The 25,635-nt window shown below is 39.4% G+C and overlaps 1 protein-coding gene across 5 annotated transcripts in view; it reads right to left on the bottom strand.

Moving 5' to 3' along the window:
- Positions 1-25,635, bottom strand: part of LOC124605197 (zinc finger CCCH domain-containing protein 18-like) — a 128,978-nt gene that overhangs the window by 68,827 nt on the left and 34,516 nt on the right. For 2 of the 5 annotated variants that reach the window (XM_047136727.1, XM_047136726.1), the window contains exons 3-7: positions 13,348-13,474; positions 7,131-7,217; positions 6,875-7,029; positions 2,999-3,367; positions 2,466-2,627 (exon numbers count right to left, since the gene is read on the bottom strand). In XM_047136727.1, the coding sequence (XP_046992683.1) occupies positions 2,466-2,627; positions 2,999-3,367; positions 6,875-7,029; positions 7,131-7,217; positions 13,348-13,474 (900 nt within the window). The remainder of the gene's footprint in view (positions 1-2,465; positions 2,628-2,998; positions 3,368-6,874; positions 7,030-7,130; positions 7,218-13,347; positions 13,475-25,635) is intronic. The other 3 variants (XM_047136729.1, XM_047136728.1, XM_047136730.1) reach the window with 3 other exon arrangements.

Raw genomic sequence — 25,635 nt, 5'->3', positions numbered from 1 at the left:
AGTACAACAAAAAATATTTACTTGTAACTATTAACAGTAAGCTCTAAAAGAACTATGGGACGACAAAGCAATGGGTATTGATGACATCCCTGCAGAACTAATAAAGAATGCTGATGACAGCGAGAAAATGATGCTGCTTAAACTTATTAGGTCCATCTATAGCACAGGAGAGATACCGACAAACTTCCAGAAATGTATCATTGTTCCTATACCAAAGAAGGCAGCTGGTACAAAATGTGAACAGTACCGAACTCTAAGCCTAATATCACATGCATCAGAAACTCTCATAAAAATAGTTCTGAAGAGAATTGAAGAGAAGGTGGAGGATATGCTGAGTGAAGATCACTTTGGTTTCAGAAGGGGATTGGGAACACGAGAGGCGATTCTGACACAGACTCTTTATCGAAAAGCAATTACAGAAAAATAAACAAACTTATATTGCCTTTGTAGATATGGAAAAGGTATTTGATAACGTCATCTGGCAATGAGTGCTGCGGAAAAATGGAATAAAGTACAAAGACATCCGTGTGATACTCAGTTTCTATAAGAATGAGGTGGCAGTGATTAGGAACTGTCAGCAGGAACAAGAAGCAAATATTATAAAAGGGTAAGACAAGGATGTGCTCTCTCTCTCCTCTTATATTCAATTCTTTCATCCAAGAAGCTATAGACCAAGATTGAGAAACTACTGGTGGGGATCAAATTTAATGGGCAGAATACAGACATGCTACGTTATGCAGATGATATTGCTATAGTCTCGGAGACAAAAGAAGATCTAGAGGAAGTCCTCAGAACAATGGAAAAAATTTTATGCAATCAGTATGGAATGAGAATAAACAAGAAAAAGACTAAAGTGGTGGTATGCAGAACAGGAGTAGAATCTGAACCTCTGAAAAAGAGGATTGGAAGAGAGGAGCTGGAAGTGATAGAAGAATTTACTTACCTGGGAAGCAAAATCACAAGAGATGGTAGAAGCCGGAAAGAAATTGTGAGCAGAATACAAAAGGCCAAAATTGAATTTAATCGGAGAAGTGAACTTACTCACCAGTAACAACATCAGTCTGAAAATAAGGAAATGTATCATGAAAGATTTTGTTTGGAGTGTGGCCCTATACAGATGTGAAACTTGGACAATAAGAAGAGAAGAGAGAAGACGGCTAGAGGCCCTGGAGATGTGTGCTATAGAAGGGTGAAGAAGATCAGCTGGAGAGACAAAGTAACAAATGAAGAGGTGCTTAGAAGAGTACAGGAAACCAGATCTCTGTGGAGGTACATCCAAACAAGAAGAGACAAACTTGTAGGGTGCATCATACGACACAATAACATCACTGGAACAATAGCAGAAGGAGCTATTGAGGGAAGGAATCGGCAGGGGCGACCAAGGATATCATACATGCAACAGATCATGAATGATGTTGGATGTAACACATACGTGGAAATGAAGAGGAAGGCAGACAGAAGAGAGGAATGGTGCTCTGCTGCAAACCTACCTCAGAGTTGAACACTAAAAGAAAGATGGAAGACTTAACGGTAAGAATGAGACTCTATATCCCTTACGTAAAATTATTTCTAAAATAGAGTATTTATGACGCTAGTTCATTTAAGAAATATCTTTCAGAAGACGCCTACAGTACATATGACAAGTGTGCATATGGAATACTGATAGAATCAATCTGTGGGTCAGAAAACTACTAAGTTGTTCTCTGATTCTTGTTTTGGATATTGTTTTCTAGAGCTTTGGGTAGTAATTCTGCAACACAAACACTAATTGTTACCTAAAAAGTAAATAGTTTGCTCGTTATACCACTCATCGACCACTTTTACAGAGCTGCGCTTCGTCTGTTATTTTGGTTACGACGGATCTGACTGCGGGACAATCCAGCGCAGAGCAATGCTGTGCAGTCTCTCTTGCTCTGCATCTGTGTCTCTCCCTCCTATGCCGACACTAGCAATACACAGTCACGTACAGGGTGCTGAACTACACTGACTTGTGCCCACAGAGTCCGATCGTATCTGCCGGGCACAATTCTTGGATGAGCCTGCTCCAGACTCAAGGAACACAATCTTAACATTACCACTTTGAACCTTTGTGAGTGCCAGAAGGTCCTTGTCCACTAATGAAAGGTGTTACTCCACAAAATGGCAGATGGAGTAATGCACATCCTGTATTACCATATGAGGTCAATACACTCCTATACTGAAACTCAACATGCGTCTGATACAGGAACACCCCACATGGCAAGTGCTACTCAAGACTCACCAGTTTCTCAGTATACCCTGTATCTGTTCACTGTACAACATGTCACAATGCTGACAGGTACCTTTTATAAAGATACCTCATCTGGATGGACAACCATATCCCGTAACTTACAGATATTATTATATAAAGTCAGTTTATTTTCATGGCCTCTAATGCAGTAAAAAACAACACACTAAGAATCATTTTCAAAATAACTGGCACATACCTAGACGAAGAGTATGAGGATGCTGATGAATAAGAAGGACGCCGAGTGGGCCATTTGTTTGATGATCCCGTTTTTCTACTGGATGGTGACTTTGAACGCATCCATGGATCAGCCCACTCATCTCCCCGGCCTCTGTGGCTTGGAACAGATATTTCTGCATACCTGGAATCACAGAGGTTTGCTCATTAGCAGGTAGTGAATAGAATCAATGGTTCTACTAACCTCTAAAGCAATCAATTTAATGCATTAAGAGTCAAAAAGATAAATGAATGTTTCTTGAGTTATGTGACAAAATGTAAATATTTCTTTTTTCACACATTTAACTACTATACACATATCTTCAGAGACATATAAACTAACAGTAGAATATTACTCAATTATGTGTTACCTCCGTTTACCAAAAAGTTACAAACCATGAATAAATCAAATTAAGCACAGACAATAAAATCATTAAATGTTTCTTTCTGATCAAATCTAAGCACAAGATGTAGATAAAATAAAATGAAATAACTATGAAAACAACTACAGATCACCTGTCATCCCGCCAAGCTTTCTCTGCACGCTCCACAATGACTTCTCGTGAAGGTGGTGGTTTCTGACGACTGCTACTAGAACTACTTTTCTTATCATATTTGTCATAGTAGTCTGAGGAAGGCCCACTGGAACGCTGGTGGTACTTGCTTGAACGTTCACTTCTGCTGTACTCAGCTTCCACACGAAGAGCACGTGACTCTCCAGGTTCGTAGTGAACACGCCGCCAATAGTCGCTGCCTCCTCGGGAGCTGTGGTAGTATGGAGACTCTGGCACATCTTCGAATCGGTCTGCCAATATGCTGCTCTCTCGGACGTGAGGGCGGTACTTTGTCTCTGCATCCGGTCTCATGCTGTCATACATATAACCTCTGTCAGAAGAAGAGAGGCACTACAATCAGGACTGAATGTCCTTACCACTTAATTATTTCAAAGAGAAAACAAAGAAGCTTTAACAAACAGTCTGAGTGTTGTTATACAAACTGGACAATCAGATGGTGTCACAGAAAACTGTAAATTACTGCATGTCTAACATCAATTATCACTGGACATTTAAAGGAAAGCAATACGCGTAAAAGGGCACATAGAAGCAGAAGCTAGTCTACAGACATGTGCAACCTACAAAACAGGCAGCAAACTAACAGGCAACACTCAAACACATGAGAAATTGTGGAGGGTACCCTGTACCACTACTAGTCATTCCCTTTCCAGTTATACTTGTAAATGAAGTGAGGGGGGAACACAGCTGTCGACATGCTTCCGTAAGAGTCCTAATTTCTCTTATCCTGTACTCACTGTTCTTACGCAAAATGTATGTTAGTGGCAATCAGCCACAAATGCTGGTTCTCCCAATTTTCTCAATAATGTTCCACAAAAACATTGTCATATTTCCTCCAGGGAATCATACTCGAGTTCATGAAGCATTTCCACTGTAATTGTGTGCCGATAAATTCTAACAGTAACAAATGCAGCAGCACACCTCTGAATTTAATCGATGTCTTTCTTCGATGCAACCTCGTGGGTCGTACTAGTGTTCTATAAGGGTCTCCTTCATAGATGAACTACACTTTCCTAAGATTCTTCCAATACACTGATACCTACCATTCACATTCTCTACCACAATCCCAACAGGGTCATTTAATTTCACACTGCTCTGCAATGTTAATGCCTAGATATTTAATCTAGGTGATTGTGTCAAGCAGCACACTACTAATCCCGTATTTGGACATTACAAAATTGTTTCTCCAACTCAGCCACATTAGCTTACATTTTTCTACATTAAGAACAAGCTGACATTCATGACACCAAATAGAAATTCTACGGCATTCTGTACCCTCCTACAGTGAATCAATGACGACACTTTCCCATACATTACAGCACCATCAGCAACAGTCAAAGATTGCCTATTTCCCTATCCGTCATATCATTTACGTATACAGAGAACAAGAGTTGTCCAATCACACTATCAAGCTTCCCTAGGGCAGTCCTGACAACACCCTTCTCTCTTATGAACACTTGCCAACAAGGACAACGTTCTGGTTTCTATTACTTAAGAAATATTTGAGCCACTTACATATCTGGGGACCTATTCCGTATGCTCGGACCTTTGTCAACAGTCCAGCAAGGCACTGTGACCAACACTTCTAGAAATCTAGGAATATGCAATCTGCCTGTTACCCTTCGTCCACAGTTCATAGATATTGTGTGAGAAAAGTACATGCCCAGTTTCAGACAAGCGATGCTTTCTATGTCCTTGCCACTTTCTGGACAGAAGCTTTTCCTTGTCAAGGAAATTTATTATATTCAAACTTACAACAAGCTCAAGAGTTGTTCAGCAAACTGATGTTAAAGATATTGGTGTTTAATTTTGGGGGTCCATTCTTTTATCTTTCCTACAGGAATCACCTGAGCTTTGCCCAGTCACTTGGTAATTTCTGAAGGGCAGGAGTAAATGTGAGCTAAGTAATGGGCCAATGATGAAGAGTGCTCTTTGTAAAACTGAACTGGGATTCAATCTGGAACTGGCAACTTATTTGTTTTCAACTCTTTCAGTTGCTTCTCAACATTAGTTGTGTCTACATCTATGTCCTTCACACGTTCAAGGAGAAGGTGCCAGTTACATTGGACTATTCTTTTTTTTCCTTTCATTCTTTATTAGAGTTTGTAACTGTGAAAGGAATAAAAAGTTCATGTGGAAGCCTGAAGCGATTTTTCTTACACAGTAATCAACATAGGTGTCAATATATACAACAATGGTTGGCTATCCTTGCAGTGCTAAAATTATGTCTACCTTTTTGTGTCCTATAGTTTTCCCTAGTTTATACTAGGTTCCCTTAAGATTTATTAGGTATCTTTTGTTTGGTGTTTATGAAAACATTTTCAGTTTCACTGATGAGATATGTATGTGCAGTCATTCCAAGAAAAGACTGATCATGAGGTATTTTATGCGGCACAACTTTAAAATGAGTCTCATACTAAATTTAATTAGTCTCATACTACATTTAATTCATGGATATCTGTTGGTGGTGACAGAAGAGCAACAAGAAAGATCAATATTTGTAGCAGTGCTTGAATAAGGCTGCTACTGTGACACCAATGTGGTAAGTGATTTTATGCAATAACTGATAGAAATTATGCCAATATTCTGCTGTCATTGTCAATAAACATAATTGGTATGAATACCCCACTAGACTAGTATAAGGCCACCCAATCAATTAGTTGCACAAAATCTGACTTTAAAGTGTGTGTGTGGGGGAGTGGGGGGGTTTGTTTGTCTGTGGAGGGGGATGGGGGGGGGGGCAGTAGGGGAACGTGTGCGCATGTGTGGGAAGCTTCATGTCTCAAATTTTCCCTTCGCAATCACACGGAGGTACATATGCTATTTTCTGTACTGTATTATGCAGGAAGTCCTTTAACTACTCTCTTCCCATATCACGTGAGACTTCCTTCTTTCCCGGGCATACAAATGGTTCAAATGGCTCTGAGCACTATGGGACTTAACATCTGAGGTCATCAGTCCCCTAGAACTTAGAACTACTTAAACCTAACTAACCTAAGGACATCACATACATCCATGCCCGAGGCAGGATTCGAACCTGCGACCGTAGCGGACGCGCGGTTCCAGACTGTAGCGCCTAGAACCGCTCGGCCACTCCGGCCGGCCCCGGGCATACAGTTCAAACCTTTTCTCTCTCTCTCTCTCTCTCTCTCTCTCTCTCTCTCTCTCTTTTTTTTTTTGACAAGTCCAGAACATGGTATGGCCAACAAGGAAGGAGCCCCATTCTACTCTATAGACACAGAGGTTCACAGAAAGGGATACAGTTAGGAGGAAGTAGACTGTCTACATAATATGACAATGATAATGAGAGAAGTTACATGTAGGTAACATATAGTTTAAGTTTCCTATAGCGAAAGCTGAAATTGGATTACAAAGTAATAGATGTGCATAATAATGCTGCTACACCTTAAATGCTAGTTTTCACATGAGCAAAGTATTAGAAGCAGAATGGTTGTACAATGCCACTCTAGGTGCTTGTGTGCTAAAATACTGTTTTTACGTAAAGTGATTTAATTACGGTGTTTGCATGTAGCTTACCAACTGAGAATTAGGAGGCTGAAGTGTCAAAACATAAGTTTCACTAAACTTTAACTGAATAATTACTTTAATTCTAAAGTGCTGTTTTCCTCTCTCTACCAGCCTGTTACCCACAAAAAATGTTTCTGCAGTAATCTGTAATTCTTTCTATCATTTCCATTGAGATGTTTAAACATCAAGTTACTATCCTTTAAATAAACAAACACACACACACACACACACACACACACACACACAAGCAAGCAAACTAAATTTGAAAAAATTGAAGTATAAAGCAACAAACCCCCACCGATCTGCGTCGTCTCTCAGTATTGGACTAGCTGGACGTGTGTAGTAATCATTCTCCTTATCCAATTCTTCTTGGCCGAGACTAAGATTCATCTTCTTCTCTTCAAAATCCATATCCGTTTCCTTGCGCTTCGTGGACTTCCGCATCATCTGTTGGGAGAGAATGTGCTGCTGTTTAAAAAGTCTACACCAGGGAAATTTTCAAGCACCGATGCCCACAATTGATGTCAGATTATTTTATAGTATCTTACCTCTTTAGCCTGCCGCAAGCCTCTTTCCCAAGCTGACTCAAAAACTGGTGGGTCATCTTTCCGAGGTCCTGCGTAAGGAGCACCCATCTTGAACAGTTAAAAAATAAGAAATCAGTTACAACTATTGTTAATCTTTGCCTCTATTAAATCCACTATAAATGATTCTCATATTGTCTCTGCCACTGAACACACTAAATTTTATTCCTGCTCTGCATTTATCTATCTGTTCCACCATATCTGTGTCAATGGCCTTGCCACACTGGATAAACTACTACTTACCCAATTGCCGAAGTTAAGCAACATCGGTCCCTATTAGTACTCGGATGGATGACAGCCAGGAAACACCAGGTACCGCTGGCACACATGCACACAAGCTACCAAAGGGGCATCTAATCGAAAAACTTGCACCTGACTATTTTACTGTGCCACTGACACATGGACATAAAAGCTACCGAAATGGCATCTCACTGAAAGACTTGTTTCATATTCACCGCCAGTTTTAATAGAAAAAATGGAAATGTTACTGCTCATCAACAAAAGCATGAGCTGTCTAAATATTACAGTTACTAACTTGGCATCAATCTGGAACACCTTCTATTATTGTCAGAGATGCACTGAAGAATTGCCAGTGCAATGTATGCAATTGCAGAAACATTTTCTCCATCTATAGAAATGTAAATGTTTGGTTTAGTTAGTAACATACAGTAAAGCCATATGTAAGGACGGCTGTCATTCTTTTTAATATTCTGTTAACAATCAACACTTTTGGGACTCACTGACTGTGAGTCATTAATTTATACAGACTTTGTGACTAAAACCATATGACATTCCTTTAAAAGTATCTTATAAATGACAGTCCTTAATGGTCAAGCGTAAGCAGATGATATTATTCACTGAAAAACTAATTCACTGAAAAAATAATTCACTGAAAAAATAATTCACTGAAAAACTAATTCAGTGACAGTACGGACAATCAGATCTCACTTTCATAAACTGACAGGTCCCTCCATATCAAATAAAATATAGGTGTCAACATCAGAAGGTTGTATACATTATTTTTCGTTTATTTACGTACCCACAGAAAAAAAAACACTCAAGTACAGATCCTGTGCTTTTCAGTTTTCAAGGAATGAAAATTGCTGACTATTCTGAGAATGTCACGAAACATAAATATCCATAACTTCAAAACTATTGACATTACAAAATTTAATCTGATATTACTGCAAAGATCTTGGATTAAGCTTTAATTTGTTATTGAATATTATGATGCTGTAACATTTATCAGATCTTACTAAAATCTCTCAAAAAAGCAGAAAATCTCAAAACACTTTCAGTTTTTTCCTTAAAAAATCTGTCTTTCATAGGTATGTTCATTAATTTCAAGATGGAGAAAGAATGGGTTCTTGAAAATCAAAGTAAAACGTTAAATTACATAAAATATCTAGAATTTAGCAACAAACAATGAAATCAGTACTTCCATTCAGAAACTAGTTGAGGTATTAGCCTTACTACGAATTTAATAAGATATTTTTTAATACTGTACTATATATGCAACTACAGTTACCTTAAATAGGAACAACTACATTAGAAATATTTTAATGAAAATCTGCATTACTGCCAGAAGAGTTTTAATAAATTTCTTTCTGGAAGAAAGGATAAATATAAATAAAATAAAAAGGATGCATAAAGCAAACACTTTAACTACAGAGAAACCCCACTTTTACACTTTTCAAGGGACTTCAAAAACATGGCGTGGACGCAGGAAAATTTAAAATTTGGGAAATAATGTTTTATGCTGTAAAAGTTATGTATAGGATACCCCTTGCATATACCCCATGGTATATGTACATATCAGGCATCAAAATACTTGTCAGTGACTTGTTTATTATCTAATGAAGGTTTATTATCTAATAAAAATTGCTGATGTAATTGGAACTGATAGCTGTCTGGGAAGTACGAATGTTTGACTCAATTTCACATGTCATAATCGATGATTTTGGAAGCCAGCAACTGTCATTCATTATTTAAATAATGAAATACTGCACTAGTTACATAATTTTTAATGCTTAGTTTGACGTGTTTCGAGAAATTTTTCTCGCTGTCAAGTGCAAATATGTACATAAGTATTTTGCGCGTTATTTGAATGTGTGTTATTCTGCGTCTCTTACACTGTAGTTGTCTTTTTGAGGTTGTCAGGTACTGTGCCTCATCAGTTATGCAGAAAACCACACACACACGCAAACTATCACTCACATTGTTTGTTTGTGTAACATCACAAAAAATTCATACGTAAATACTGCACTTGACAAGAGAATAAATTCTCAGAACACGTTTTGCTTAGCATGAATGAAATACGTAACCCACATTGTGTTTAAACTAAAAACATTTGAGCATCGCAAAGTGAATGACTGTCAACTAGCGCGCCAAGTGGCCACACACCGAAACACACTGAATATGGTTCGACACAGGTGACACGATGATCAAAACAATCACAAAACTGCATTTGCACAGAAGAGACAGTCTGGAAATGATTGTGATTGATCATGATATCTTCATTCGAATGAACCTAGTTACTCCCGATCAGCCACCATGCCAAGTAGAGCTTGGCAGCGGCAGGAGATATGGCACGAATTGTTCCAACTTTTACATGTTTACCTGTTCAAATCTGCTGAGGAGAGTGCCATGGTGTCAAGAAACTTAACCACGTAATATTTGTAAACACTACTGGACATCCAACATCATGCCAGCGGCATTTTTTCTCCACAAACATTTTTACATAATGCTTAAATCGTGGTAAAATGAAAAATATGTTGACACAAAATCTGGTGCAAATTAACATTGTGGGCATAAGAAATTTGATGGGACAGATGAAAACGTTAATTCCGGGAACGTAACAGCGGAGTTATACTGTATGTTACTTGAAGTCCCACTTTTGGGAGGTTTTCGTTGCGTTATCTCTTTTTAAGAAAATGGTAATGGTGATGTATTATCCAAGTTAATGTATAACACTTCAAGTTGTCATTCTGAGTTCTACATTCTTAGGATACAATCAGCTGACACATCTAAGATTTCCGGATTAAAAAATGATGCAGCAGGCCACTTTGGACGAAGAACAGGTGGAATTTCTTTGATGGCCCTTTTAAAGAATGAAGCCAACAAAACAAATTGTGGAAAATAGTCACAACTAGTTAAGGCCACTGTAACCATCCCAGGTTCAATGAAACTCAAGTCTTCAGAGCAAGAATGTCGTTAAGAAACTTTATGCATACTTGATTTATCACTCAAAGATTATGACTTAATTGCAGACTGAATTTCAGACACTTGAATGGGAGAATGTAGAATGACTCCCTTGGAAAGCTTTTAAATTACTGAATCACAGCAATAATTTATTTGACTTTTTAAGTATTTTTTTGTAGTACAAATTTCAAATTGGATGCCAGGAACAGTTTCTTGTGCAAAACTGTATGCTGCTTGGGTGTTATTATTTGATTTTCAAATAGCCTTTGTAAACCAGCTCTAGCAGCAAGTTTTTTGACAGTGCCTCGAGTCGATCAAAAGCACCTTTTAAACACAGCAGACATTGGCGTCAACTATTTTCAAAAGCTACTTAGTGATGACTACCTTAATTTTTCCAGAAAGCACTTAAATTAACTCACACTTGAGAGGTTAAGAGACCTTCTATTATTTGATGCATGCAACATTGGTATGTTTTTCTGACTGGATGTTTCAAGATTTTGAAAAATGAATTTTTATTTTTGCAAACTTGAATTAATTACTCAATATTGTTGTGTTTCATACCAAAGAAAAGCACAGTTCAAAAATTTTCAAATAGTCTAGGTACAACACTACAGCTTCAATACTTTTGGACTTCTACTAAAATCTATTCCTCAAAATGTTGGGGAAGAAAACCTGCCTTGGTCAAAAGCAGTTAAAATATGCAGTATTTGTCAACTGCTGGGATACTGTAAACTATTAAGACAAAGAAATCTAGGACATCATTGTACAAAAATTAATCAAAACTGGTTATTCTGGTATACAGGGTGGTCCATTGATCGTGACCGGGCCAAATATCTCAAGAAAAAAGTGTCAAACGAAAAATCTACAAAGAACGAAACTTGTCTAGCTCGAAGGGCGCTATGGTTGGCCCGCTAGATGGTGCTGCCATAGGTCAAACGGATATCAACCTTAAATAGGAACCCCCATTTTTTATTACATATTCGTGTAGTACATAAAGAAATATGAATGTCTTGGTTGGACCACTTTTTTCACTTTGTGATAGATGGCGCTGTAATAGTCACAAATATATGGCTCACAATTTTAGACGAACAGTTGGTAACAGGTAGGTTTTTTTAAAATTAAAATACAGAGTCTAGGTACGTTTCAACATTTTATTTCAGTTGTTCCAATGTGATACATGTACCTTTGTGAACTTATCATTTCTGAGAATGCATGCTGTTACAGCACGATTACCTGTAAATACCACATTAATGCAATAAATGTTCAAAATGATGTCCGTCAACCTCAATGCATTTGGCAATACGTATAACGCCATTCCTCTCAACAGTGAGTAGTTCACCTCCAGTAATGTTTGCACATGCATTGACAATGTGCTGACGCATGTTGTCAGGTGTTGTAGGTGGATCACGATAGCAAATATCCTTCAACTTTCCCCACAGAAAGAAATCCGGGGACGTCAGATCTGGTGAACGTGCGGGCCATGGTATGGTGCTTCAACGACCAATCCACCTGTCATGAAATATGCTATTCAATACCGCTTCAACTGCACGTGAGCTATGTGCCCGACATCCATCATGTTGGAAATACATTGCCATTCTGTCATGTAGTGAAACATCTTGTAGTAACATCGGTAGAACATTACATAGGAAATCAGCAAACACTGCATCATTTAGATTGCCATCGATAAAATGGGACCAATTATCCTTCGTCCCATAATGCCGCACCATACATTAACCCACCAAGGTCTCTGATGCTCCACTTGTCACAGCCATCGTGGACTTTCAGTCGTCCAATAGTGCATATTGTGCCAGTTTATGTTCCCGCTGTTGGTGAATGACACTTCGTCGCTAAATAGAACACGTGCAAAAAATCTGTCATCGTCCCGTAATTTCTCTTGTGCCCAGTGGCAGAACTGTACACGACATTCAAATTCGTCGCCATGCAATTCCTGTTGCATAGAAATATAGTACAGGTGCAATCGCTGTTGATGTAGCATTCTCAACACTGACGTTTTTGAGATTCCCGATTCTCACGCAATTTGTCTGCTACTGATGTGCGGATTAGCTGCGACAGCAGCTAAAACACCTACTTGGGCATCATCATTTGTTGCAGGTCATGGCTGACGTTTCACATGAGGCTGAACACTTCCTGTTTCCTTAAATAACGTAACTATCCAGCAAATGGTCTGGACACTTGGATGATGTCGTCCGGGATACCGAGCAGCATACATAGCACACAATAGCCATACATCAACACGATATCGACCTTGGTAAATGGTCCATTTTAACACGGGTAATGTATCACGAAGCAAATACCATCCGCACTGGCGGAATGTTACGTGATACCATGTACTTATACGTTTGTGACTATTACAGTGCCATCTATCACAAAGCGAAAAAAGTGGTCCAACTAAAACATTCATATTTCTTTACGTACTACACGAATATGTAATAAAAAAATAGGGGTTCCTATTTAGAAAAACACAGTTGATATCCTTTTGACCTGTGGCAGCGCCATCTAGTGGGCCAACCATAGCACCATCTGGTTTCCCCCTTCAAGCTAGATGAGTTTCGTTCTTTGTAGTTTTTTCGTTTGATGCTTATTTCGTGAGATATTTGGCCTGGTCACTATCAATTGACGGCCATGCATATATTAAATTTGAAAGATTTCTATGTAGTATTTTTTAAACTGATTTGCTTTGATGTCGCTTAATATTTCTGGATATTGAAAAAGAATCAACATCTGGAAAACTTAATTTTCAAATGTTCATCTATCTCAGTGTATTATAACTTTTTTCTAGTAACTTGTACTATAAGAGTGAAAATAACTTTCTGGGCATTTTGCACAATGAAAGACAGATTAAGGCACCACTACCAGATGAAAACAAAACACATGTACCATGTTCGAGATATTTCTACAGTTAAATGTGTACACAAATAGCAGACATCCCAATAATTTCAGGAAGAAAAATATTACTTACAGGTACTCTCTCATATGGCCTGTAGTCCATCACTGGGTATACTGGTGGACCATTCATCGGCACAAGAGGCCTCACCATATCGAACATTGTGTAATTTCCTTTGTCAGTCACACCGGGATGCAGAAATCTTGAAGTGGAAATAATAGAAAAATATATGTAAATTAACATACATTGTAAAAACTGGTTAATACTTTGATGATGTTAGCAATGATGCTTCTAGATAATTTAGGATATCGTGTGACTTCCGGTAAATCTAATTACAAGATTTAATGAAGATACTTTGATAATGTAAAGTTCTTGTTAAAATCCCCCCTCCCCGTCACACCCTCTCGATTCATGCATTTCACATTTACATTCAAGCACATTCACCATAATTTTTAATATGGACATCACATAAAAACACCGTTAAAGTAACACAACAAAGATGCACACAATTTTTCTGAGAAAGGTACCTGATTAATCATCTCTCTTAATGACAAATAGCTTTTTGGCTGCCTTGAAAACAGGCTGAAATCTTCTACCACTTTATGAGAAAGCTCAGATATTAAACAAAACATTAAAACTCTTAGTGCTGTTCTGTCATCAAATGAAATGGAAAGCAAACAGTCAAATAGCCTAATAACTTAAACATTGTACTAATATGAGTATATGCATAGTCATTCACTTACTACTTACTTCACTAAAATTTGTACTAGTTATTGGAAGACAATATGCTACAATATTGTGTTGTTGGAATACTGATAATTACACTCATTAGATTCTAATCACCTTGCAACCAATCTTGCCTTAATAGCACATGATTACGAGTAGGACTGTGCAGTCTTTGCCAGCTCATAACCTGATTTCCCCTGAACCGTGGCACACACTTGGTAGGTAAAAGGAAATGTTTAATGTTCTGCAACACTTTTCAGTTTGGTGCAGATGTCAAATTCTTGGAATGGTACTCAGAGAGTCAGTTCCGCCAAATTGTCTATTTAATCAATTTTGAGCAAAGTAAACTGGGGCACTCACTTAAGGGGACATTGCATGTCCTATGCCGCCAATGTTAAGTTAGCAAATTTTTTGACCCATTATCTCGGAAATGTTTTAAGACACCAACTTAAATTTTCCATAATTACTGAACGCACCTTTCTAGATACACTGAACTAGAATTGTTACTAAAATTGTATTGTGGGGCATGTTATCTTTTTTTCCCCAAACACTCAAATTTTTCTTTCAATATTGTAAATAAATGAACATAAAAACAAAACAACTCAGGATATTTTAATTATTGCCCTGGCCAATAGTCTGTGTCTTCTTCAGTGTCACAACAGCCCAGTGTTTGCCGCCTCCTTTTCTTTCTTGCTTCTTTTGTCATTCGCTGAACAGCTCATCCAGTTCCTGCAGTCTTTTAGCTGTGTTCTGTCCAAATCTTACCCCTAACTTCTCCAGAACCTTAAGTCTTTCATAGTTCCCATCATTAAAAGTTATTACAGCACCAGACACTGCTAACTTTAAGGGTCATAAGGCCAACAAATACATTATTAGGCACACGGCACCACACAATATTACTGAAGGACTCATTCACATTCTGTGTCTTCCCATGTAAACGCTTCTTTAGTAGCTCAGGATTTGCCAAATCTCTGTAAATAGGTTTGATTGCCTCCATTACTGCCAAAAGGAGAGAATGTTTATGTGTAAATTCATGCAGGGTGCTAGAAAATTCAGCTTGCCTATATTTACGCCAAGTGTTTGGTGGAGGTGGACACAAAGCATGACATGGCATCGGTGTTTTCAATTACTTCAGAAGAAAATGCAGGTCTCACATATCTGTTACCCACAAATCTGCATTTCTTGAAAATACTTTTATGCTTAGTCATTTTATTTGTGTATACAAGGCGACAGAAGTTAGCTTACTACAAATATAGAGCCGATAATCACACTACTTTCAACGAAAACTAATATCAGAAACAAAGGACTGATTGTTTTATTTGTAATGCCAACTTCTGAGATGTAGCAGTAGGCACAAAACAAAGCAATTCACAGCCTTCTAGACAGTGTAGTTCCCCAGATATGACTGCTCAACTGCGGCAGTATACGCGTAGAAGTGAAATTTGACAGTCACACGTCAACATTCAAAATATTATTTGAAGGTCTAACAATTGTCCAATTTTAATGTATTATATACCAAAATGTCAGGAAAGCCCAAAGTCCGCTATGGAGAAGAAAACAGAAAATATCACGTACAATGTCCCCTTAACTAACAAGTTTTAAGGACACATTAAAAAAATACAACAGTGTAGGTATTAAAATCCATAATTTAACATAAAACAGAATGAATTCAATGTTATATTATGAAGTACAGTCACTTCGATTTTTCATTACATCCAAACAAGTGGTGAACATCTCTGTCATAACACAAAGATTGTGACCTAACCTTAACTAAGTGCTATGAGGCACAGCTAATATAAATCCAAAGGATGTCACTGTCTATAGAAAGTCTCTATAAATTCCCCAAATGGATCAATAATCAAACAATGTGGAATGCAGGAAACTGAAATACACACTATGTACAACACACACTTCATCACGAGTCTGAAAACGACTTTTTGGTAACCTAATTCTCTCAGGTAAAATAGTATCTAGAATTTACAGTATGCATTTCCCTTTGCTGTGCCACCCACATAGGATACACAATCAAGTTGGAATCACAAAAATGTTATGGAATGGATGCAAATGTGCTGTCTGCTTCCCATGACTTAAAAGTAAAATTAAGTATCTTCAGGCCTTACCACATCGTGTGGTAACCAAGTGTGTTTACCATCTATCAAACATCAAGCCCAGAAATCTCATCTACGTCTTAAAATTTAGGAGACACACTGAAGTTTGAATAGATCAAAATACAAATATAGCAGTTAAATCTGATGCTGTCTTACCAATGGGTAACTGAGACCAACTGAATCTACCTCTTTCCTACAATTTCTTCATTATCAGCTACAACTGACCAATAAACAGTGCTTCTCACCATCACAACAATTAAAACATATCCTTAAAACAGACTCTTGAGAGATGGAAATCTGTTTTTAAAATGTTGGCATGATTATGACCAGCTCAATAGCTAAGTACTATTAGGAAAGTAGGATTCTATGAATATAGGAATTCAACATCAGAAACTTCGTTTCTGAGGCTGCCCACCATCTGTGAAAAAACAATAAAAAACGCACTATCCAACAAATAATTGCCTTAAATGATCAAAACTGGAACAATACCTTCTTAAGACACAATGAAAGTTACTCAGGAATTCCCTATGTGCTTCATTAGTAATGACGAGTTAACAGTAATAATTAGATCAAGTGAGGATCTTCTCTAGTCTGAAAAGGGAAATCAAGGTTACCTCTCTTCCCACATCCATACGTTCTACCATCTGCCCAATTATGTTAGGCAGTGCATATAGGGTTTACTTTTACAAACTATTAAGACACGGTGATTAGTACTGTGTCCATTCACCATTAAGAAGATTATTGTGAGCCTCAAATATAACAGAATCCAGTGCCCAGATTGAGGAAGATCAGTTGTAAGTGTCCTTACTGTTGGGAATTAAACCCATCTCTTTAAATTTTGAATGGAAATACATACTTACATCAAAATTACTTTGCTTTATGGCTTACTTCTCTTTCATAATAATAGAACACGTAGTGACATTAATGAATAACAATTTATTAGCTGATACATTACATCAACATAATGTGGCGACTAAAAAAAATTAAAACACCATAATACTAATATAAAGTATGCAGTAGCCTTGAAAACCTAGATTGTCAGCTATATGGTCACTACCAGTTCTACTCTACGTCAGTCAAACACTTGGATCAAATGATGTAGTGCGCGAAAGTTGGAGTATTGCCTTCCACATTGACATCACTATCCATTTTAAAAGGACCATAAAATGCACATACTGTGGGGAAAAATTTAGAATTTCAAAGTTTGGCATTCAAACTAAAGGACTTGTGGAAGCTAGCTAATGTTGATATCATTCCTACCATATATCACACACAATCTATGAAACCCATCTCACATTGTCTGAATTTTCTTTTTAACAATGCATCTGCATAATGCTATACTAATATTTCTTACGTCAGTTGTTTGCTACTAATATCAGCAATGCTTTTGTTAGTGGTTTCACTAATGTGCCCATTTTATCAGTAACCCATCTGTATGATTTTCTCTCTTTCCCGTTTGTAAATCCTGAAATTCTGTATGAAAAATTTCTTGCATGGATTGACTCCATATTATGAATATAGCTACAGTAACATTGTGTAAATGCAATTAAATAATTATTGATCACAATGTGACTGTAGGATGTTAAATGTAAATTATTAAGACTGAGCAGGGCATCCTGGATGGCACAGACAAGCAAAAAGCTTAAGATCTTATTATGTGTATAGAATACTTTGGTGACTGTGATGTATAGATAAAATGCACAAGAAATGCTTTTGACTATGACCAGACCGTGAATGCCACACACGATGCAGACTTGACATATGAGATCATGCAGGCAATGGCCTTTTCATACGACACTGCGTAAAGGAAGTATCATGAGTACCTTGATTCTGGAAAGAGCAATACTGCCACAGCCATCTCGTGTGGGCAGTACCATACTGAAGGCAGGGGACACAAGTGACTTTCACAATTTACAACGTGTGACAGATTGTGCACAGTGCAACAAAACACCATTTCAATGCTGCACAATAATTAGTGAGCTGCCATACCAGCCATATGGGACACAGAAACCACCATCTCACTCGTGTATCTCTGTTCACAGGGCTTAACGATTAGCATGGAGGCAAGAAACTGTCATTGGATAATTGAAGCATGTAAAAAGATAGACTACAGCACCAATGATAGCAGGGTATGAATACACCACACCCAAGAGTATGCATCCAGCTAGTCAACATGGAACCAGTCAGTCAGTTGGCAGACATATTCTCACATGAAGGATGTTTACATGGGCTGAAATGGGACTTTTGGTAAGTCTTCCAATGGTTTTCACAGACAAACAAAACATGAACCTCTTGCCGATTATGTGCACCCACTTGTGCATCTACAGCATCCGGCAGGCAATCTTTACATTGAGCAAAACAATGTAGCACCTCATCAACTCTAATTGTATCAGAATAGTTTCAGGGTCACTCCCTAGACTATGTGCTTTTGTGACCTTTAGCTCATCATATTTCAATCTTACTGAGCACATGTGGGATGCAATCAAGCAAGATTTGCACAGCTTGGAATCAGCCCTGAACGATCTTCACAATTTGTGGGTGGTATTTCAGCAGCATGGATCCTTCTATTCTCAATGCTTTTCTAACATCAGTGCCACAATGTGTCACGGCAGTCATCAGGGTAAAAGGGAGTGCTACAAACTATGATTGCATTGTTTTAAAGGTGGCAAATAAAAAAAAAGCCTCAATACCACCTTTTCTTAGACATTAATATTGATCCACTCACTCTCACACAACACTGGAGTATTATTTTATACTTGCATTAATCTTGTTTTTAGGTTGGTTGGTTGTTTTGGGGAAGGAGACCAGACAGCGTGGTCATCGGTCTCATCGGATTAGGGAAGGATGGGGAAGGAAGTCGGCCGTGCCCTTTCAGAGGAACCATCCCGGCATTTGCCTGGAGTGATTTAGGGAAATCACGGAAAACCTAAATCAGGATGGCCGGACGCGGGATTGAACCGTCGTCCTCCCGAATGCGAGTCCAGTGTCTAACCACTGCGCCACCTCGCTCAGTAATCTTGTTTTTATGTTATGATTTTGAATACATATGTATTTTTGCTAAATACTGTAATTATTGGGAACCATTTTCCATTTACACAGAACTGTGATGAAAGTGGTACATCACTCCCATTACGGTCAATCCATATCAACTAATATAATTTTGTTTCATTTTTGGACCTTGGTCTCTCCAACTACTTTGATTTTTTAATACTTAATAGTACCCATGAAGCTAACAAATGCAGCAAATTCTAATAGTTTTTGATATTTTCAGTTTTTTGTTTTTGAGTTTCAAAAATGTTTGTCTGGTTGCCCAAAGGTTTTGGGGAATAAACTTGAATATATTAAAAAAACAACTGAAGCCACAGAGTAGAGCTGGTGTCATTTTAAGGCTCTTCAACTACGAGTTGATTTGATACGATATGCAAAATAACATTACTATGATATTAATTTCATATTGAAAAAACATTTTTTTTTTCAAAAATCTTGAAAACATTCCTTTCATATTTTCTCGACAAAATGTGTGTTCAGAATGAAACTTTTCACTCTGCAGTGGGGTGTGCATTGATATGAAAGTTCCTGGCGGCACTTGACCATGAAAGACATGAGTCCCAAATTACAGCCTCAGTCTGGCACACAGTTTCAGTCCGCCAGGAAGTTTCTCACATATTTCTGTTGCCTCTGATAAAAGTCTGAGGATGGAGAAAGAATGAGCTGACAGGGAAACTAATTCTTAAATACTGTAACACACAGTTGCACTGCACCTACATTTCATTGCAGTTAATATTGGAAGGAACAGTCAACAATGACAAAGTATGGAATTTCTGCTTCAGCTTGATTTATACTGTTACAATAGTTTTTTCCATTAAAGTACTTATAGGTATAGGAGGCAGACAAGAAAACGGAAAAAATACATTACCGTGCCTAATGCGGTGGAGGAATTCCCGTCGTAATTCAAAACAGTTTCCAATCATCTCCGAAAAAATAAACAGAGCTCCTAAACGGTTTTCAAGGGATTCTTACACCATTCTTACTACAAGCTAGTGGAAAATTCTGGTAAGAATAATGGAGGCAGATAGCAATCATGCAGCCTTCTATTCGAAGTAGAACACGAAGGCTCAATAATACCGATATCCGGTGACTGTGATGGCTAGGGGAGATGTCACTGTACATCCTTATGCTCACAAAATTAGTTCTGGATGATGTGAAGTGTGTGAACAGTGGCCCTGTTGTCCTGAAACATGGTATTACCATTGGGGAAACAACACTGTAGTATTAGAGGATAATCCTTGGCAGTAATCTGACCTTGTAGAGTAACTATGGGGCCCATGAGAACACTGTTCTGACCATGTCTGACACTAACATAAAAAATATGTTGTGTTTTACTAGTGGCACACCTGCACAATATAAAAACCAAAACAAAGAAAAAATATGTCTTGACAAGACTGGTTACAATTCTGATGCAAATCAGCTCTACTTAACCACAGTACACGGTAAAAGTGCTTGCAATGGTCTTGGGGTTACTGACTAAGCTAAAGCAAGTCAACAAAGACCACTTCGAAATCTGTCTGACAAACCCAGCATTGTCAGGGTTTCCATTATGTCATTTTTCTATTAGAAATGGAAAAAAAGTGAATTATGTTTGTAGCGTAACATCGAAAAAATTTAATTTCTGCACATTCATGAAAACACCTTTGAAATTATGAAACAGTCATACAAAGAAATATGCATAATATATGATTGTATAAGTACAGCTGCTTCGCTTATCTACAATGCTATTTAGTGAATTTCTCTATGACACCACCTCTTTGTAGCTCTATAGATGGGTAATGTTTTCACCTACCGCCATTTGCACTTTGCAGTTGAAAGCTGTCAAAAAAGCCAACTCATGTCAGGGATTTCCTTAAGTTGACCTGAATGTGGGACTGGCACAGCAGTTAACAATAAATGTATTAAAACTTCGTGCATGATGCGGCATTTTTTCCCATGTCATAGTGCTTATGAAGTCATATTTCTTGAACTATGTGTTGTACAATGATATATTTCTGTATGTACTTTCAGTGGCATATCTAAGTACTGTCTTCAAAATATGTTGAGAATAGAGTTCTTAGCACAGAAGTAATGAATTTAACCATTATCCACAGAATGGGAGTTTTTCATGAATTTTACTGTGTATGACACCATATCTCCTGAAATATGAAAAGTAGTGGCTCTTACACCACAGAGATTGTCGCCTAACGGTCAGGGATATGTGTACCAAATTTGGCTGAAATCGGTGCAGTGGTTTAGGAGATGTGGAACATATACACACACATACATACATCCATTTTTATAATGTGTAGGGATTAAGGCTTCCGTCCCTCTCTGGGGGACACCACCTTGACGAAGCACTGTCCGTGAGGGTGGAGAGGCTTGCGTATCCGCGGGAAGCTGAGGGTTATGCCAAAGGTAGAGGACCTACTGCCGGAAAGGCCTCAGCCGATGGATCAGACTAAGAGTGTCCCACAACATCCCATCTTCCCTATCCACTCCTAGTCCTACCCTATTCCCTGACCCAACCCAAGGTGTGATGCAATCCATGATGAGGAGTGCACGGCACATGGAAAGATGTGTCGTAAACAGGGCCTCAGGGATACCGGGCGACCTCCCTGAGTAATTACCTTACACCGCGCGGGGTATTCGTGCTGTGGACCTTCTAGATCCTTAAATCTCGTGGGACCAATATGGACACAATTATAGGAAATAAGAAAAACAAACTGAGGGGAAAATTGAGACCTCAGATACCCAAACATCACAGACAGAACCAATGGATGGCATTCCCACTACTGAATCAGGGTCTAGACCTGAGCCAGAAGTAGGAACTGTAACTGAGAAGCTAGACCAGATTAAGATCAAAGGCTCGTCTGGGGCCCAGAGGAGAAAGATACTCAAGGAACAGAGGAAAAAGGAAGGGAAAGAATGGCTTCCTAAAGACAAGTGGAGGGAATTAAAGGGACTAGAACCTAAGCCCCCCAGGAAACAACAGTCTCACGTTGAAGAGGATATGCAGACCCCCCACAATATCAAAGACATGTAGTAAGCGGAGAAGGGAGGAATCAAAGACCCCCTCCTTCCTGGATAAGCGAGTCCAGAAAAAACCGAGGCAAGAAAAAGGGAAACAGACCTATAGTACTGCAGTCTCGGATTTTAGGATGGCAGTTATCCAGGAAGGTTATCCACTGGTGGCCATCACCTCACAACGGGAGGAACTGGTACAGATGGCCCTCTATGAAAAGATTGGGGGCAACACTGGCCCAGGAGCCAACTTCAGGAGGGTCTATCTAGATCGTGGTGCACTCATTTTTGTCTGTGAGGGGGTGCACACGGTGGAATGGCTCAAGGACAAGGTGCCCATGATATCCCCGTGGGAAGATGCGAAGCTGCTGATTAAGATGGCAGCGGAACTTCTTAAGACCGCAAAGATATCATTATGGGTACCTAAGATCCTTAAGGAAGTCTCTTCCAAGACTGTTCAGGAAAATAGGGGCCCAGAACCCAAAAGTCTCGACAGAAGACTGGAGAGTGATTGACCAGAAGGCTGCTCTGGAAGGACAAACCCTGGTGGTGGAGGTCGGTAAGAAGTCCCTGAAGGCGATGTGGGAGCAGGACCTGAAACTGTTTTTAGGGTTTTCGCAGGTCAGGTTCTCAAAGACCTCAAAGATGGCAGCTTGATGGAACCTGGAGGTGCTGCCCTGAGCCACTGCCTGGGGAGACAGGAAGTGAACGTGGCCCTGATACAAGAACCCTATTTATACAAAGGGGGTGTACCGGGCCTCGGTGGCACTGGAGGTAAACTGATCTATGCTAGGAATCTATGAAACTCCAGAACATGCATCTATGTAAGAAATGGTATTTCTTTCGTGCCAATGATGGATTTCTGCACTAGGGACTTAGTGACCATTAAAATGCAGCAATGTGAGGAAGGTATCATGAGGGAAATTATTTTGGCCTTAGCATATCTTCCTTACGAAGACAGCTCTCCTCCTCCTTTGGAGGTGAAGAGACTGGTCGAGACTTGCCATCGGCAAGGTGATCAACTGCTGGTGGGATGTGACGCCAATGCCCACAACCTAGTGTGGGGCAGCAAGGACATCAACAGTAGAAGTGAGTACCTTCTTGAATCTCTTTCAGCTAACAACTTAGAGGTCCTGAATAGGGGCAACAAACCTACATTTAGGAATATCAGAAGGGAAGAAGTAATTGACATAACCTTTGGCTCCATGATGATGGGTAGCTATGTCAAACAATGGCATGTGGTGTTGGAGCCATCCTCATCGGACCACATGTACATCAAATTCAAGGTTGAAATGGGAATCAGACAGACCATGACCTATAGGAATCCCAGGAAAACAGACTGGAAGACATATAGAAGGGACCTTGACTTAGACTTATCAGAAATTTAAAACCTCAATAAGGAATCCAGTAGAATTTGAGGAAGTAGCAGAGGCTGTTACCTCTGCCATAGTGACCTCATATCAGGACAACTACACAATCACCAGGAAGGGCACAAATAGAAGTGTTCCTTGGTGGAATAACAAACTGGAAATGCAAAGAAAACAGGTACAGAGACTGTTTAATATTGTGAGACATAAAGGACAATGGGCTAAATATCCTGAGGCCCTTGTCAGTTTCAATCTTGCAATAAGACAAGCAAAGGAGACCTCCTGGAAGGCATTCTGTGAGGAAGTGGAGGGCATGGCTGCTCAAGCCAGACTTCGCAAGATTCTCACTAGAGTACCAACCAATCCAGGAGGTACATTGAGGAAGGAGGCTGGGGAATATACAAAGACAGCACATGAGACCCTGGAATTGCTCCTCAAAACTCACTTTCCTCTGCCAGACAACACAGACCAGTATGTGACCCCAGAGAGACAATGGTTCTCAGGCACTCTAAGAGAGGACTGGGAATCGGCCAAGGAGTATGTGAACTTCAACAAAATCCAGTGGGCGGTGGGAAAATTCCAACCGTTCAAGTCACCTGGCCCAGATGGAATTTTTCCAGCTCTCCTGCAACAGGCAGGAGGAAAGCTCGTAAGAGTCCTGTGCCAGCTATTCAGGGTTAGCCTAGCAGTAGGAATCATTCCCAATGCTTGGAGGGCAATGAAGGTTGTCTTCATTCCAAAGCCAGGGAGAATTGATCATACCAACGCCAAGGATATGAGACCAATCAGTCTTTCCTCCTTCATCCTCAAAACATTGGAAAAACTGGTTAATGTATATGTTGGGGAGAGGAGGCTGAGTAGGCTCCCTCTACACTCAAACCAACAAGCATACCAACCAGGTAAATCATATGAGACAGCTCTCCACCAACTCATTGGGAAGGTGGAAAAAGCACTTCACTTCCAAGAAATAGCCCTCTGGATATCAAGGGGGCCTTTAGTAACATGACCTTCGATTCCATGTAAGGGCAGTAGATGTGCATGACCTGGGGACCACTATATGTAGGTGGATCAGGGCCATGCTTAGTGGAAGGAAGGTAGAGGCTACCTTGATGAACAAAAAGATGGTAATTAAGGCCACTAGAGGCTGCCCACAAGGAGGAGTTTTGTCTCCTCTATTGTGGAATCTAGTGGTGAACGAACTCATTGTGGAACTAAGTTCTAGACAATGCTTATGCCAAAGATACGCAGGTGACCTTGTCATAGTAATACTTGGCAAATTCACTGACACAAGGAGGACTGGACATTGTGCAAGAATGGTGCATTAAACAGAATCTGAGAGTTAATCCTAAGAACACTGTTGTGGTGGCATTTACAAAGAGACATATTCAACACCCAAGTTGGAATCTAAAGCTCTTCGATAAAACTTTACGTGTGAAGGGGATAGTGAAATACCTAGGGGTAACCTTAGATGAGAAGCTAACATGGACCCCTCACATTAAGAGCATCTGCTCCAAGGCAAAAAGTACTCTAGTGAGTACTAGAAGGGCTTGTGGCAAAAACTGGGGCCTAAGCCCCAGGGGTATGCACTGGATATACACCACAGTGGTTAGATCTAGGATTTCCTAGGCGGCCTTAGTGTGATGTAAGAAGGTAGAACAGCGGGTTGCTGCTAAGAAGCTTGCTAAGGTGCAGAGATTGGCCTGCTTAGCCATAACGGGCAGAATTAGCAGCACACCAACTGCTGGAATGGAAGCCTCCACTTCACCTTTGGGTCAAGATGGAGGTAGCAGCTGGGGCACACAGACTTAAAACTGCAAAAACTGGGTCTAATTCGGATATCCAGAGTCACACACTAACATGGAGAGTGAGGTAAATATAGGAATCGCTGGGGAAATGCCTGCCGACTATACAATAACTCCCAACAGCTTCGACAAGCCTTACAACATAATAATTGGAAGTAATGAGCGGTGGGAGAAAACTGTTCGACACTGTATGGGGGACATCCATTTGGTCCACCAATGGGTCGAAAACAGAACAAGGCATTGGGGCAGGGGTGTACGGGGTTCAGCCAAGACTGGAAAGCATCATCTCACTAGGAAAACTGGCCTCTG

The sequence above is a fragment of the Schistocerca americana genome, chromosome 3, assembly GCF_021461395.2.
Source record: "Schistocerca americana isolate TAMUIC-IGC-003095 chromosome 3, iqSchAmer2.1, whole genome shotgun sequence".
NCBI lineage: Eukaryota > Metazoa > Arthropoda > Insecta > Orthoptera > Acrididae > Schistocerca > Schistocerca americana.
Note: the sequence above shows the minus strand (reverse complement) of the source record. Positions and strands in the feature narration are given on the sequence as shown.